This window comes from Lithobates pipiens, unplaced genomic scaffold (assembly GCF_037356315.1).
Source record: "Lithobates pipiens isolate NorthernLeopardFrog02 unplaced genomic scaffold, aLitPip1_a1.2 Scaffold_19, whole genome shotgun sequence".
Taxonomy (NCBI): Eukaryota; Metazoa; Chordata; class Amphibia; order Anura; family Ranidae; genus Lithobates; species Lithobates pipiens.
In genome coordinates this window covers 419,456,413-419,474,603 of record NW_027507764.1, presented here as the reverse complement: position 1 = coordinate 419,474,603, position 18,191 = coordinate 419,456,413, and the positions used below count along the sequence as shown (strand labels likewise).

The following is an 18,191-nucleotide window of genomic DNA, read 5'->3' as shown; positions in this document are numbered from 1 at the left end:
TTATTGGAGCTGAAGAGCACATTTGCATTTTGGAAATGGGTTAACGTAGGAGGATTGACAGCCCCTCAAGCTCTACCCCCCTCACTGTAGGAGGAGTTGACTGGGGGTGTACACATGCCATGGCTGTGATGCTTTTCAGCTATGCCAGAAATTATACCCTATCTACGCCCACCAATCGTGATGTATTCAAATCAGTGGGGATGCTGGTGAATGGTCCAAGGGCCTAAAGCAGATGGTGATGAGGTGATACAATGCTCCTTACTGCCTGTTAAATGTTGTCTGAAGACGGGCCCGAACACAGACAGCTCTTCATAGCGTTTTGCCCAAGTCCTTATGGTGACACTGACTGCTGTGGCTTTGATCAGAGACACAGTAATTGTGGTGGAGGTGGTGACCATGGACTCTGGGACTGGTGTGGCAGTGATTAGGGACACTGGAACTTGTGGCGGTGATCAGGGGCAGGGAGGTTTTTATTTATTTTTTTGACATGCTATCACCAGAGTAGTTTAATGTCACCGTAGTGACACTGCTACTCTGAGTGATCAGGGATTTTTTTGTTTTGTTTTTTGACCCGCTTACTGCTTATTACAGTGGTGATCACTGTATAAGCAAAATGTAAAACTGTTAAAAGGTTTTATTCATGAAACCTTTGTTACAGTGATTTTGTGAGTGGTCACAGTTAACAAAAGGTACAGAGCCACTGTGATTGGCCCTGGTACTCTGTACTTGCTGTGACCAATTGCTGAGATCACACCGTACTTAACAAGGCACCATGAATGACAGTCTTTTCCATTACTCTAACACTGATCGCTGTAATTGAACACATCACTCATAGTACCAGAGCCACTAATTGCAGTCCAGTACAGCAATCGTGATTTGCTGTGTCTGGTGCACACAGTGGTCAGACAGAGTGCTGCCACATGTTCTAGAGAGTTTGCACGACAAGTATGTCAACCCGTGTCATCACTGCTTACGTCCGTCTGTATACATTGTGTATAGAAAATAATCCCCCCAAAATCAAATTTTGTTGCTTTTTAGCCTGAAATGACACGGTTTTTGTTTTATCCAGCTGTATTTACTCATGTCTTAATGCCTTGACATTCAATTGAAACCTATAACACCAACATGTTGGCATACAATTTAAATTTCCAAAACAATATCACGGAGTTGGAAAAAGGATCACCCCCTCCTAAAAATGACTTGTAAACTCAATCAGGTGTAGCTAATCACCTTCTCAATGGCACACAAAGCCATTTTACTTTCACCTGTGATCAGCTGTCATCATTTTGTTTAGCACAGCATGAAAAGAGATGGATACAAAAAAAAACAAAGGCTTTATCAATGCTTAGGAGCACAGCGAAGTCTGTCATTGGTGGATGTTATTTGGTACAACACAGACCCTCCCTGGATCAGGACGCCGCTCCAAACTGGATGAAAGGGACAGGAGGAAACGGGTCACAGGTGCTACCAAGAGGCCTACAGCAACTCTAAAGCAGTTGCAGAAATTTATGACAGAGCGGTCATTGTGTGCATGTGACAACAATATCACAAATTCTCCACAAATGTGGCTTCTATGAGAAAGTTGCAAGAAAAAAGCCACCACTTAAATACTACATGAGGTCACAACTGAGCTTTGCAAAACCCACCTTGAAGATTCCGAGGCCACATGGAAAGGGTGTTATGTACAGATGAGACTAAAATTTAATGATTTGGCCTCAACACCAAACGATATGTCTCACAGAAATCCAATACAGCTCACCACCCAAATAACACCATTCTTACAGTAAAGCATGAAGGTGGTAATATCCTGTTATGGGGGTGTTTTTTAGGAGGGACAGAAGCACTTGTCAGGGTCGAAGGAAAAGGCGATGGAGCAAAATACCATCACATTCTTAAGGAAAATCTGCTGCCCTCTGCCAGAAAGGTGTCAACGGTAAGAAGGTTTACCTTCCAACATGAAAATGACCCAAAGAACACAGTAAAAATTACCCCACAGTGGTTGAAGGCAAAAAGGGTGAATGTCCTTGCATGGTCTAGTCGGAGCCCAGACTTGATCCCCATTGAAAACCTGTGGAATGAGTTGTAAACTGCAGTCCACAAACGGTGACTATTACATTTAAATGAACTTGAGCAGTTCTACAAAGAGTAGGCAAATATTGCAAAGTACAGATAGATGTGCAAAGTTAATAGAGACATATCCAAACACACTAAAAGCTGTAATTAAAGCCTAAGGCTGTTTAACAAAATACTGACACAAGGGGTTAAGCCTTTTTCCAGCTCAGTGATTTGTGTTAATTTTTTTGTGATGGTGTTAAATTGAGTAAATACACCTGAATAAAACAAAAACTGTTTTCATTTCAGGCTAAAAAATGTGATATACAGGTTTTAACCACTTCAGCCCCTGGAGGATTTACCCCCTTAAAGACAGGCCATTTTTTGAGATATGGCCTTGTGTTACTTTAACCAACAATTGTGCAGGTGTGTGACACTGTACCCAATTAAAATTGATGTCTTTTCCCCCCCCCCCACGAATAGAACTTTCTTTTGGTGGTCTTTGATCATCCCTGCGTTTTTTATTAATGCCCATTAGTGAAGGAGAAAACTTATTTACAACATTTTATAACCGAAACAAAGGAATTTTTTTTTTCCCGGTCAAAATTTGCGGTCTGTTTTTATTTGTTCTATTTGTGAGAACAAAATGATATAAAATATGTTTGGGTACAGTGTAGCATGACCGTGCAATTGCCATTCAAAGTGCGACAGCACTGAAAACTGATAATTGGCCTGGGCAGAAAGGGACGAAAGTTCTGGTATTGAAGTGGTTAATGAAAAAAAAAATGCGAAGCCTTATTTTTCATAGTAAACGGGCTATTCTGGGTCGTTTAATTAGTGTACGTGGGCTAATAACTGAAGCATTAGTAAGCTCTGAGAAATTTGTAAAATTGTGTACTGGTGCAGCTTTTCTGATATGTTGCCATGATAACCAAAATATACAAACCGTTTTGTAATTCCATGTTGGTGGACGTCAAAGCATTTAACGCATAAAAAAGCAACTGAACATTGTTTAAATGATTGGCAACTTTGCTCTTTCATGTTGATCATTTTCAGTGCTGGCAGGTTTTTTAAATGGCATGTGATCATAATATACTAATGTTTACTATACTGAGCATAATGAGGGGATATTAAAGTAATTTTTACAAGTATGCTTTTAATGTTTTAAGACGCTTTTATGTAGCTTAAAAATTTTCATCTTGTGAAACAGCTCGGATGACATCGCTACAAGAAGAACTGAAACATCTCAAACACAATCTTGAAAGGGCAGAATTGGACAGAAAAGAGGCATTGGATCTCTTAAACCGTTCTGAAAAAGTAAGCTGTTTAAAAAGATGAAAAGATGTGCTTTCTAACTTTTTATTCTTTTTGTCTTCCTATGCACAAATAATTTTGGTAAAGTAGTTAGAAACCTCTGACCTGAAATATGAACAAAGCATATCCCTCTGTTGTGTGTACTTGTCTGTATCCAGAGCACTAAGTGTAATTTCTGTCTGCTGCTTTGTTACTCTATCAGCATGAGTCAGTTCTGACAAGTTTTCCCTGACAGCAAGAGAAAAAAAGTGACGGGAGCGACCTCCATATATATATATATATATATATATATGTATGTATTATAAAAAACAATAGACACACAGTTGTGTTCATAAGTTTACATACCCTGGCAGAATTTGAGTCTATGATCTGAATTTTTTGAAAGACTTTGAATAACACAAAAACGTGTGGCTGAAGCCATTTATTATCGGTCAACTGTGTTTACTCTTTTTAAATCTTAATGGCAACAGAAACTACCCAAATGACCCTGATCAAAAGTTTACATACCCTGGTGATTTTGGCCTGATAACATGCACACAAGTTAACACAAAGGGGTTTGAATGGCTATTGAGACCTCATGCACACTGGACATTAAAATAATCTTTCTAGATATAGCTATCTATCTAGAGATATATATATATATATATATATATATATATATATATATATATATATATATATATATATATATATATATATATATATATATATATATATATAAAATATATATAAAATATATATAATTTTATTTATTTTCAATGGATGTATGATGGAGAGTTTATTGACTTTAGAAAAAACATCTGAAGCCAAAAACAGCTGCTGTAAAAATGTCCAGTGTGCATGAGGCCTAAAGGTAACCATCCTCACCTGTCATCTGGTTGCTTGTAATTCGTGTGTATAAAAGGTCATTGAGCTTCTGGACTCTTGACAGACCCCTGCATCTTTCATCCAGTGCTGCACTGGCGTTTCTGGATTCTGAGTCATGGGGAAAGCAAAAGAATTGTCAAAGGACCTGCGGGAAAAGGTAGTTGAATGGTATAAAACGGGAAAGGGATATAAAAAGAGATACAAGGTATTGAGATTGCCTATTAAGTGTTCAAACTCTAATCAAAAAGTGTAAAATGAGGAGTTCTGTTAAAACCAAACCACTAAGATTCTGTTAAAACCAAACCACTAACAATTCAGCCACAACTGCCAGGAATATTTGGGATGCCAAGAAAATCCCACAAATAACTTCAGGTGAAATACAGGACTCTGAAACATGTGGTGTGGCTGTTTCAAGAGGCACTTGCAGAAATATGGCTACATGGTCGAGCCACCAGAAGAAAGACATTACTATGCAAATGCCACAAAGTATTCCGCTTACAATACGCCAAACAGCACAGACACAAGCCTCAAACCACCTTGCACAAAGTCATTTGGAGTAATGAGACCAAAATTGAGCTTTTTGGCCACAACCATAAACGCTACATTTGGAGAGGAGTCCAAAGGGCCTATGATGAAAGGTACGGAGGATAATCGCTGATGTTTTGGGGAGCTACAAAGGCACAGGAAATTTGGGCAAAATTGTTGGCAAGATGAATGCAGTATGTTATCAAAAAATAATGGAGGAACATTTGCATTCATCAGCCAGGAAGCTGCATATAGGACGTACTTGGACATTCCAACATGACTGATCCAAAACACAAGGCCAAGTCAACCTGTCATTGGATACAGCAGAATAAAGTGAAGGTTCTGGAGTGGCCATCTAGGTATCGTGACCTCAATATCATTGAACCACTCTGGGGAGATCTCAAACCTGCAGTTCATGCAAGACAGCCCAAGAATTTTTTTTTAATTCTTTATTGACATGCGGAAAACATACAACTGTACAACATATCCAAATGTTAAAATTTTTCGGTAATGGAGAACAAGGTAACACTAGGCTCATATGAATGAGCCCCATACATCTTACACAAAAGAGGGGCTCATACCACAATATTCAGGGCAGTGAATGCATAACCAGAACAAGTCTAACTGCACACATTGTCTGGCGGGGGGGTAACCGAGATTTCAAGAACCTGGGTAGTAAAGAAACTGTAGAAACCATTTTATACATTCTCCGGTGGGGAGCAAAACCCCACCATTCCTCGATATCCCATAAGCTATGGTGTGGGCAGAGCACATCTAGTGAGGGGAGAAAAGAGGGGGGAAGGAAGAGAAATAGGAGGAAAGAGGGGGGGCAGTTTCGGGGAGTAAAAAACAAGGGGGGGTGTAACGGGAGTAGTAGTAGTAGAAGGGCCGTCTATAGCAAGCATCGCCAATGCTGTGGAGTGTTCAATAGTTTCCTGGGTCGGGGGTACTGCTCACTTTGCAAACATATTCACGTGTACCAGTAAAGTACCTCCAGGGCCTCCATTTATCACAGAAAGCCTCTTCTGTGTTGTAGAGGGTGGCCGACAGTTCCTCCATCCGGAGGATGTGATTAATTTTGGAGTACCACAAGACTTTGGAGGGGGGCTGGGATCGTCTCCAGAGCGCGGGTATGCACTCCCGCGCTGCGTTTAATAGTTGCATGGTGAGGGTGTTTTTGTATTTCCTGACGGGTCTCTCAGTGAGGAGGCACGCCGCCGGGTTATTTGTGACATCGTTTGTTAATGTCTTGATCGTCGCCGTCACCCCTGCCCAAAAGTTCTGTAAAGTTGGGCATGTCCAGAAAATGTCTCATTGTCCCTACAGCCGCATCGCACCTCCAACAGGTGTCTGGGATCGTACTGTTCATTTTATGCAGGATAAACAGGACCCTATACCAGGGTGTAACTATCTTATACCCTGATTCCTGGTATTGGCTCGCAATGGAGGCTTTATGTGTTAAAATTTTCCCTATCTGCTGTGGGGTAAATTTCGTGTCCAGGTCTTTTTCCCATTGACGGATAAACGAGGGGTCTGACTCCCCTTCCAGGCTAGTCAGACGGTTATACAAAAGGGAGAGGGTAAGAGGTTATGTCGCACTGGTTCACCCTTATGGCAGAGGGATTCAAATTCAGGGTTCGTGGATTGTAGGGACCTCTTTGGATGGCTCAAAGGAAATGGCGAAGTTGGAATGTACTAAACAAGTCAAGCGGAGGGTCAGTAAGATCTGTGATTGTGTGGTCGGAAGCTCCCCCGAAGGCCAGATTTCTCCTAGGCAATGTTTCCCTCCTACCGTCAACTGCCGTAGTCTCTTGTTGGTAAATCCCGGTGGGAATTCAGGATTGCCTATAATGGGAGTCATAGGCCAAGGTAGGGGGGCAATGTGCGTGTGGCGGAACAATCTCCGTACTACAGAAAGTGTGGCTCCCACCAGGGGGTGATCCAAAAGATCCTTTGAGGGGAGGACGAAAGCCAGGGGGAAGTCAATAAGGGAATGGACACATCCTCGATCTCCATCTCCACCCATTGTTTGTGCGGCTGATTGCAATGCCAGTCCACCACTTTCACGAGAAGAGTTGCTCCGTGGTATTGACGGAGATCGGGGAGGCCCAAGCCTCTTCTGTCTTTTGGTTTGGCTAGCAGTTGCAGGCGGGCTCTCGGCAGTTTCTGCGCCCAGATAAAGTCCCGAAGTAGGACCTTCAACTGTTGAAAGAAGTTAGGGGGTATCCAAATGGGCAGCGTTTGGAATAGGTATAAAATCCGTTGGAGGGCCGTCATTTTGAACGCATTGCACCGACCAAACCACGTCAGGGTCAGGGCATGCCAATTTCACAGGTCTGATTTCAGTCTGCGCAGGAGGGGGATAAAATTGAGTGAATACAACCGCGACAAGTCCACTGCGATGTCAACCCCCAAATAACGTATGGAGCCATCGGAATGGGAAGGACGAGCGGTGGACCTGGAGTTAGCCATCAGGGACCGAGACGTTCAACGCAGCCGACTTGGTGCAGTTAATCTTGTAGTTAGACAGATTACCATAGCGCCTGCGAGCTTCTAGAATGTTAGGGAGGGACGTATGTGGGTTAGAGACAAAAAAATCAGGTCATCTGCGTCCGCTGCGATTTTATGGTGCGCAGATGATTTTTGTATGCCGACAATTTTCGGATCACTCCTGACGTGGCACATCAGGGGCTCCAGCGTCAGAATGAAAATTAGGGGGGACAGGAGACACTCCTGCCTCCTCCCGTTGGCGATTGTAAACGATTTCGAGCACCACTCGTTAACCCGGACTGCCGCCGCCGTGTTCGAATATAGTGACATAACCTATCTTAGCATGTTAGGGCCCAAGCCAATGTGTTCCAGGGCGGCCCGCATGAAATGCCGGGCCACCTTGTCAAAGGCCTTTTCCGCATCTGTAGAAGCATGAGAAGGGGCCTGCCTTGGACGCATGCTGCATGGATGAGGTTGAGAACTCAAACCGTATTATCTCTCGCCTCCTGCATCGGCACAAACCCCACCTGGTCAAAGTGGATCAGATTCGGGATATACGGTATTATTCTGTTTGATAAAATTTTCTCAAAGTTTCAGGTCAACATTCAGGAGTGCTATGGGACAGTCATTTCTGCATTGGGCTAAGTCTTTCCCTTCCTTGGGAATCAATGATATAAACGCCCGCAAGGAGTCTGTCGGGACGTCCGTGTCTCCTTTTAGGCAATTGTAAGCATTCATGAAATGTTGAGTCAGGGACACCATGTATGTCGTGTAGTAGGTCAGGGTAAAGCCATCCGGTCTCGGTGCCTTACGCGGTTTTGTTTGGGCCGCCACCGACCGGAATTTGTCCGCTGAAATATCCGATTCAGTAATGAACGGAATTCGGTAGGTAAGGTAGGCATGCCGGACGACCGTATGTACTCCCCCGCCTCTGCCCGTTTCAGAGAAGCCGACGCCACGGATTACGCCTTTCCAATATTGTAGAGTTTCTGGTAGTAGTCATGAAACTCTTGAGCAATGTCCCTAGAAGAATGGACCCTAGACCCAGTTGTAGTGGTGATGTGCGGGATAAATGTGCGCTGTCTCGGACCCCTCAAGGCCCTTGCAAGCATAGCACTGGGCTTGTCGGAGAATTAAAAAAAAAAACAAGCATCTTGCCCATGACAAGCTTTGAATCGTTTTTTGATAGACTAGATCGCGCAACTCTGCCCTCGATCGAGTGAGATCATCCACGTGAGTTGCCGCCAGGTATCTTTTATGGAGGAGTTCGAGAGAGCGCACCCTGTGAATCAGAGACTCGATCATTGCATTTTTTTCACGTTTTTCCTGGGCCCCAGTACGGATCAGCACACCCCGCACTTGTGAGCCTCCCATACACATAAAGGACTCGTGGTTGGGTTCACGTTGTCCCTGAAGTATTGAATAGCTTCCCCTACCGCCTCATGGGTCTCCGGGGACTGTAGCAGGGATTCATTAAGCTTCCAAGTGGGCGGTGCCCGGGAGCCCAGGTCCCAGTTCAGGATGACATGGATCGGAGCATGATCTGAGAGAGAGAGACATGGTCAATCAATGCAGTGGAGACTAATGGCAGGTCTTTATGCTGGATTTGAAAGAAGTCAATCTTGGAGTATGTGTGATGGACCGAGGAGAAGTATGCATAGTCTCTACCGTCTGGGTGCAAAACCCGCCACTGATCGACCAGATTCAAACCCAACAACTCAGCCTTCAGATGCTTGAGTGAATAGGAGAGGTGCGACACTCCACGTGAGACATCAATCAAAGGCTCTTGCGCATAATTGAAGTCTCCACCCATCAGGAACACCCCTTCCCTGACTTCAAGAATGATAGGGGTTAACGCTCTAAGGAATGATAGATGGCCCAAATTGGGGAAATACACAGCAAGGTCACGATGGTCTGTCCAATCTTGCCCTTGAGAAGGTGTAACCGACCTAGCGGGTCAGCCCTTTCTTCCAGTAAGGTCCATGGTATTGATTTTGTGATCAATATACTGACCCCCTTGGATTTCGAGATGGGGGAGGGAGCGTGGTATGCAGTGGGTAAATTTCTATTACCCAGCCTGGGCACTGCCTGCTGCTTAAAATAAGTTTCCTGTAGAAACGCTATCTGAGTGCGAGAGCTTTTGAGGTCAGCGAGGAGTCATGAGCGCTTCTCTGGGGTGGAGAGGCCCCTAGTGTTCAAGGATGGGATTTTAATGCCCCTGGACAGAAATCCGGGGGTAGTGTCTCCAGGAGGAGGCATGGACACAGCGAGGGGAAGAAAAAAAAGGGGGGGTGGGGAGAGCCCCGCTGCCAGACTAAAACTGGGAGTAGGGAAGGGAGCAACAAAGGGGGTGGAAAAGTTGGTTGGAGAGAGAGGGCTGAGTGCAGAACAGAGACAGAGAAAAGCGGAAGAAAGAAAAGTTGGCACCAAAGAAGCGTGTTACGGAGGCAACTGCGCGGGTGCCCTAAACTGCTAATACAAGCGTAGCACATGAAAGCGCGGCCTATGGATGGGACGTGGGAGACTAATGTAGTCAGAGCAAGAGGAGCCGTGTGATCGGGCCATAGAGCCCATTTCACTGTTCGTACCTATATAACTGTGACCGGAGTCAAAAATACAAAGCTAACACTTGTCCCCATCCCCCAGTACAGCCCATCATAACAATTGAAAAAACAGAACACAACATAACCCATATCATTGACAATGGAGCAGTCAACCGCCGGCCAACGGGACCCCCCAATATGGGAGACCATCTCCTCACCTCCCAGCCGATGACGGACCGTAGTCCGTCAGAGATAACCGTATACAAACTGCTCATCGTGGGGGAAAGGGCCTCCATCTTGGGCGTTATGGTTCAGGGTAGATGGGGGTATCCCTGGGGTCCCTTCTGGACCAGGAACAGTATCTGCGTCTGCCTGATCTTTGAGGTCTAGGCGGAGGGCGTCTTGCGGGGTCTGCTGTGAGCGGGAAATCCAACCAGTCTGGAACGGGGATCTTCCGCACCCCTAGGAATGCAAATGGGTCCGGGAGTTGGTCTGGCCACCGTAAGCTAAAGGTATCGTGCCCTTGAGCACTATCAAATGGAAAGTGTGCCCCCAGCGATAGGTGGCCCCGACGCTTCTCACTACCTCCAGCAAAGGGCGTAACATGCCCCGCATCCGCAGTGTGAGGCGGGAAACGTCAGGGAACACCTGCACGGTGGCACAGTCAGTCAATTGGGCCTGCAGTCCAGGCCCGCCGCATGATGTCCTTTATAGCGTAAAAGTGAACCCTGGCCAATACGTCCCATGGGTCGGAGGCGTCCCTGCCCCTGGGACCCTGTATCCTGTGGACCCGGTCCAACTCCAGTTCCGCTGTTTTGGGTTTGTCTAACAGCCTGTTGAGAATGGCTGTGACAGTTACTTTGAGGTCTCTCCCAGAGGTGGCCTTGGGGAGACCCTGCAGCCGCACATTGTTCCTACGACTGCGGTTCTCCCCGTCGTCAACGGAGAGCTGTAGCGCTCTGAGGTGGCATCTGTATACCTGCTGGGCCTCCTCTAAAGCGAGCACCCTGGCATCTAATGTGTCCGTCGCTGCCTCCACTGTCGCCACCCGTGAATCCACCAAATCAATGCGGTTGTTGAGCTCATTAATTTCCTTAGTCAGGTTACTCACTATTGTGGCTGTGGATTCCGCGATGTCCTGCTTTGTGGGGAGTAGCACCAGCATCTCCCGCCATGACTCCATGGGTGGGCAGCTCGGAGATCCAGCTAACAGGGTCAGCTGTGAGCCTTCCGCCTGCGGAATGTCTGGATGGGGGGGATCGGTGAATCCGACCTAGGTCCTGATATGCAAGGCTCCAGCGTGCGCCGGGAGAGGGTCTTTCAGCGATTTCTTGGCCTGGGCCGAGACGGAGGCACTCGTGCGCGGCAGCGCCATCTTGGATCCTGCAGCCCTCGGCTGAGATAGGGGGCCGCGGAGAAAATAGCTGGAGATGTCCCGGGTTTTATTCGCGGCTGGAGTGCTGGGGTACCGTCCCAGTGTGGACATAGAAAAGGAGTCCTGGTCTGCAAGCCTGTAAAGATTGTGTCACGGAACTCCACGTATGTGCAACCTCACAGCTCCATTGTCAAGCCACGCCCCAGCCCAAGAATTTACAGGGACTGGAGCCTTTTTACCAAGAGGAATGGGCAGCTTTACCATCTGAGAAGGTAAAGAGCCTTATTCACAAATACCACAGAAGACTTCAAGCTGTCATAGATGTTAAATGGGCCAATACACGGTTTTAAGAACTGGGGTATGTAAACTTGATCATGGTCATTTCTGTTGTAATTATGATTTAAACAGAGTAAACACAGTTGATAATAAATGGCTTCAGCCAAACACTAACCATGAGTGAAAGAAACATTTTTGTGTTATCTTGCATATTCTCTGAAAAATGGGCAAGAAGTCATAAATTCTGCCAAGGTATGTAAACTTATGAGCACAACTGTATGTATGTGTGTATAGAGATAGGCTAGATGTGTGTGTGTGTGTGTGTGTATATAATATATATATTTGGGGGTTTTAAGTAATTTTCTAGCCAAAATACTGATTGACATGTAAACAAGTGTCAGAAAAAAGCCTGGTCTCATAAAGTGGTTAAACTGTTTTAAGCAACATACAACAAATGCAGTCTGTGATGTTGTCCTAGAAGCACACCCGCTTTGCTTAAAGTCCTCTCAAACTGCCTAAATTTGAGTTCTATGTAATCCACCCAAATATGATTCCAGAGAGCGCTTCACGCTGGTACTTGAAACTGCTTTGTGAGGTCTGTCTATGTCCCTAAATACGTAGCATGTTATGGCTGATTTGAGCAGTAGCTGTTCAAATATTTTTAGTATTGGTCTTTGATATGTTATGCTTTGTGTAAGTGAGAGACCATGCAGGCTGCACAGGGTGAGTTTGTGAATTTCTCGCCTGAGTTGCAAATAGGTAAGATAAAGGGGTCCACCTAAATACAATGTTAAGTTGGTCTCTCAGATTGTCACTAATCAGAAGTTATCCTCTTTTTCTTTACTTAACGCAACCTTTAATTTACCCAACTACCATTTGCTTAGATATTACCAGCTTTCCCATGCCTTCATGTCCAGTTCTCACAAGCTAATCTAATAATTAAACAATCTATTTTGGGAAAGGCACTTCGGTCTGATTGGAGAAACCTACTTGCATATTCTTTTTATTTCTCTTCCAGTGTTAGATGGCTAGATGGTTGCGGGATATTCCCGATTTAAACAATAGCGACTGGGATGATGTGTGGGACTTTCCCTTTTTGTTCCTTAGTCTCATTGAGAGACGGTTTGATTCCATTTATATTGGTGCATAGAGCCTACTTTATGCCATTCCGACTTCGATGAATCCTACATGCTCTTGTGATTGTTGGCTGTGTGGTGTGGCTCCGGGTGTCTTCTCACACATCTTCTGGACCTGTCCACATATAGTAGGTTTTTGAGTGGATGTGGTGGCTTTGTTCTATTCCATTATATCAGCCCCTTTGTTGCTTTTTTATGTCTGTATTCCTGTTGGGTTTGGTTGAGAATATTGTTCCTACAGAAGCGGAGCGGACATTTTGCCAATATATTACATTGTTTTATGCCATAAAAGCTGTTGCCCTGTATTGGAAAAAACCTTCCTTGCCCACACTTGTATTGGAAACAGTTGGTCAATAACAGCTTACCATTACATAGAGATACCTACATGAACAGGGGTTGTCCCTGCAAGTATGATAAAATCTGGGCTAAGTGGCTGGCCTATATAGCCTTGGATACCCACACCAACTTTTGATATGATACTGTTACGTCTACTGTTATACAGACTACATGGATGGTTGCTGATACGTTCTTCTATAGTTGCCTTTTTGGGGGTGTTTTGCTCTATATGAGTTGGTTGTCATTGTGGTGACTGAAAGGACTCATTATGACCCTTAGTCATAATCTTTGTTATGCTTTTATCCTGACTGCTGATTTATATCTTAGTTAAGCATTTGAAAATGTCATCAGGTGAGGGTTTCAGTGATGCATTAATATTCTGCTCAATGTGTATTGTGTTTTGTAGTTGTGTTAGTTTTGTTGATGTAAAAATAATAAAAAAAAATCTGAAGATAAAGGGGTCCACAGATCAAAGAAAACCAATAAAAAAATTGACTATAATTATCGTGGTATTTTTTTTTTCAAACTGGCCAGCTTTGTTTCCATAACCATTCCAAATTTAGACAGTTTTCTTTTTGCACACATATTGAGTAATTTTGGTGGTTAGAGACCCTGCTGCCAGGTATTTTTCAACAACATTCTTTCAATAAGATTATAATTGTATTTAACATTTTAGGCATGTTATTTTACCTGTAAAAGTCTTCTTTATGTAGATGTCCAAAAGCACTGAGTCTGCTGCTTAGCACCACCATCTTGAATGCAATGTCAGCAGGCCCAGCAGTTTCAGAGTTGTCGCTCAAGTTATAATATAATATTCCCCATTGCATTATCAGTACATGCTGTAAATGTCAGAAAGGAAGACTGTTTAACTGACCAGTTCTTTGCTTCAAGGTCAGGATTTTGGTTTCGAAGTAAGGAGTAACCTTGTATATGTGTGCTTTTTCTACAGGAAAAAAATAATTTAGAAATTGAGTTGAATTACCAACTGAAAACTTTGCAGCAACAGTTGGATCAGGAGATAAATGAACATAAGGTGACCAAAGCTCGACTGAGTGACAGGCACCAGTCATTTGAAGAGAAGTCAGTTGCTATGTGTGGTGAGTCTTTGGCTGCTAGTTGACCACAATTTTCACGTGACTGTGTTCTCTATACAGTAATTGTTATACAATTTTGTACTCTACAATATGTGTGAATCTTAGTGTTACTAAACCCACAACAGTAACAGTAAAATCTATATATGCAGGACAACAGGATAACATGCTTGTTATATTTACTATGGAACTTATTGTGTAAAGAAAAAAAAAAAATCTATATTCATATTACTTGGCTTAGTAACACTTTTGATGTATAACTTCAGCAAAACCTTTGTAGCTTTGGGGGGAGAAAATGAAATCCTCTGTCAGTTTTGTACTGCTTTCTCTATCACTGCTGGGAACATTTTCCATCACTTTCTCTCCCAGTGATATTCATTGCAGTAAGTTGAACTTGTTTTATTGTTTATGCCCAAAAATAAATGGGGGCGGGGCTTTCCATCTCACCTAATGATGTGTAATACGAATTACGATATATATATGTGTGTGTGCTAGTTTGTTATATTCAATACATTCACAATTAAATGCCAAAGTTAATGAAGTGCAAAATGCTGTAATAAGGGGATCCAAATCATGACCCAAAATAGTGATACTTCTAATAGCACACAACCTAATGGAGTGAACAAAACAAAAGTGCAAAAACATTTCATGGACAGATGTTGCCCACCTATTGTGGCCAAGTGACAAAGCGGTTCTTCATTCTTAATAAAAAAAACAAATACTGTAGCTGCTGATTTAAAAAAAAAAGCAAAAAAAAAACAAAAACCTTAAGTTTTCAAGGATCCAGCGCCATCCTTGCCCAGGCCGGTCTTTTACTGGTGTCTGGGTCCCTGGCATCGGCATGTTTACTAAGCTATGCGGCAACCCAGCTGGCTTCCCACTGTGTATGTGCGAATGGACCCGCAGCCTTCTTTGATGTGATAGGAAAACACTGAAAGTGGGAGAGGAGGGGGAAGGAGGCGTTTAAGCACATCATCTCTTTTTAGAATGAAGTTCTGATTTAAATGCCAATTCTTCACCACCCTGTGCACCCAACAGGTGCTCTGAAGTGCCCTTTTAAAGCGTGCTCACTCACCTGAATATTTCAGTCCCTTATTAATCGTGAATCACCACAGACATATCCACTATGCACATATTTAACCCTTTCACTGCCAGGCCCTGTGCTCCATTTTTACACCTCGAGTGGTCAGACCCGTTTTGCAATCTTTCAAATCCCCCCCCCCCCCCCCCTTCATTTATTTTTTTTTTTTTTTTTTTAGGGTTTGTTAAAGACCACCAAAACCATGTATTTTCGGGAAACACATGACCAGTAGAATAGAAATAAGGTGCTAATTATTTTTAGGGCACAATGATATTTCTGCAAATGTTTATGGAAACAATATTTTCGTTAAAAACACTAAAATCATTAGGGATGCACCGACATTTCGGCAGCTGGGGGAAAAAATACTGAAAAAGGAAAATATTGCTGATAATGGAGCCGAAAATGGGGCAGGACCCCGCCCCGGGTGCCACCCATTGCGGGGGTGTCATCCTGGTGCACCCCAGTCCTCCTCTCCTCTCTTCCCTCCTCTTTCCTCCTTCCCACAGAGCAGTGATCTCTGTGTGTCAGGGACCTGAATTTCACAGGTCGCAGTAACAATCCTTTGACAGACGGCACACTAATCCAATGGCGGGACTTTGAATCAGTGTGATGTGATCACAGAAGGTGGGACATTGTTACTGTGACCCAGGCAATTTAAATGAAGCTCCGTGATACATGGAGATCACCGCTCTGATTCGGGCTGCATCTGATGGGCACTGGTCAGGCTGCATTGATCTCTTGTATCATGTCTGCAGTCTGACCATCTCCTGTATCATGTCTGTTAGAGATGCACCAAATAGAAATTTTGTTAATACGATTAGAAGTGTGTTTAAGTAAGAGATTGCAGACATACGGTAATACAATAGAGACTGCTGACTGGTGCCAATAATTGGCAACAATAAATTTATATCAATTTAAATTGATATTAAAAAGTTGAATATAATACAATTGTAGATAAAAATACAAATTGCCATTTTTGGTTTTGGTGCATCTTTAACTTTCGGTTTCAGCACCAAAATTTACATTCGATGCACCCCTAAAAATCATAAGCAGATAAAAACATAGTACATTTTACAAAATTCCTACTAAATATAAAAGCTTAACCTGTATCGAGTTAATAAATAACAAATATTTGTAAATTTTAAATTGCGCCTGTTTGAGAAATAGTGAAAATTGGATGTACGCAAAAGTTTTAGACAATTTGGAGTTTTTCTTTTTTCACTTACAGCTTAAAGAATTTGTAAAAGACCCCCCCCCCCCAAAAAAAAAATACATTTTCTGAAAGTATGTGGCCAATAGACTAAAAAGGAGCGACAGATTTTTTTTTTTTAAGGCCGCACGATCTTTGCACAAATGTTTATCAAAACAATATTTTTGCTAAAAATGCACTAAAATCATTAATAGTGGATTCATATATGGCAAAATGTAAATCTAAAGTTATTTAGTTGAGTTATTACATAACAAATTAAAAAAAAAATCTATATATTTTTGTGAAATGGTGGAGAAAATTGAGTACTGTCCGTGATACTTTTTTTATTTGCACTAACATACAATTTTTCAGGACAAGCTTTCGGGTATGTCCCCTTCTTCAAGGTCCAAGCAGTACTGATTTACAAATTTTTAAGCAGAATGTAAAAACAAAACAAAAAAAACCACCTCTGAGGGAAAGAAGAGGAAAAAAAACAACAAAAAAAACACATACAAATCAATAGCAATAAAGATAAGAGAAGAGTTAGTGAGATAAGACAGAGGGAGAGCTATGGAATGGGGGGGGGGGGGGGGGGTTGCTAGTCACAGAGGGGGTTGTAAAACTTTAGTATAATGAGTAAGGAAACCTATATCTAAATTCAGGCCATTACAGGACAGAAGTTGCAAACGAGGATGAATTTACACAGACATACCATCAAGGAACATAAAGAAGACAGTTTATGTACACCTGTGGGACATCACTTCTCACAATCGGACCACACTATAGAAGACCTCAATGTTTTAGTTCTTAAAGGGAATTTCAGAACTATCCAGGAAAGGAAAACCTTTGAACTAAGAATGATAATTCTTTTTGACACAAAAAATAATGGCCTGAATTTAGATATAGGTTTCCTTACTCATTATACTAAAGTTTTACAACCCCCTCTGTGACTAGCAACCCCCCCTCCATTCCATAGCTCTCCCTCTGTCTTATCTCACTAACTCTTCTCTTATCTTTATTGCTATTGATTTGTATGTGTTTTTTTTGTTGTTTTTTTTTCTCTTCTTTCCCTCAGAGGTGTTTGTTTTTTTTTTACATTCTGCTTAAAAATTTGTAAATCAGTACTGCTTGGACCTTGAAGAAGGGGACATACCCGAAAGCTTGTCCTGAAAAATTGTATGTTAGTGCAAATAAAAAAAGTATCACGGACAGTACTCAATTTTCTGTCACAATTGCACTAATACGGCTACAATCACATTAAGTGTGAAATGGTGAAAACTAAAAAAAGAAAAAAAAAACTAATATGCAAATTTTTAACATACAGCTTTCTGAATTTGTAAAGACCCCCTCAAACTAGACATTTTCTGAAAGCACATGACCTGTAGAATAAAAATAAGTACTGTTTTTTTGGGCTCTGCTTTAATTGTGCAAATGTTCATCATATCACTATTTTCACAAAAAATACTAAAATCATTGTGCACATAAACACAACACAACTTACAACATTCCTGCTAAATTGCTACTACATCGTTTACATGTGGCATACTAAAGTACATCCCCACGGAGGGCCATGTTTACTCGCACAGGAATGCACAGGTTTTCCGTGCATCCCCCATACAGGCTGACAGGCATAGCTGCTGTTCCCAATCTGCCATCCCTGTGGGTACATGACTCCGAAAGCAGACAGTGTAATGGACATGCATGCGGACCCTATATGGATGTAAGTTTGGGAGCAATGGCTCTGTTCAGGCAGTTGCTACATCCCAAATGACATCAATGGGACTGCTTGCACAGCGATGCATGGAACACCTGTGCATCAATGTAAAGGTACATTGTGTATGCCCTGTGTAAACAAGGCCTTAGGCCCCTTTCACTCAAGCAGACCGATCGGGTCTGCCTGTTCTTTTTTCAGGCTG

The 18,191-nt window shown here is 42.9% G+C and overlaps 1 protein-coding gene across 1 annotated transcript in view; it reads left to right on the top strand.

The window, feature by feature from the left end:
• The window catches only part of ROCK1 (Rho associated coiled-coil containing protein kinase 1), a gene marked incomplete in the record, with an annotated part of 198,119 nt that overhangs the window by 109,892 nt on the left and 70,036 nt on the right, over nt 1-18,191 (top strand). Inside the window, 2 exon segments of the mRNA XM_077492551.1 lie at nt 3,263-3,369; nt 13,864-14,011. Coding sequence (XP_077348677.1) covers nt 3,263-3,369; nt 13,864-14,011 — 255 coding nt within the window.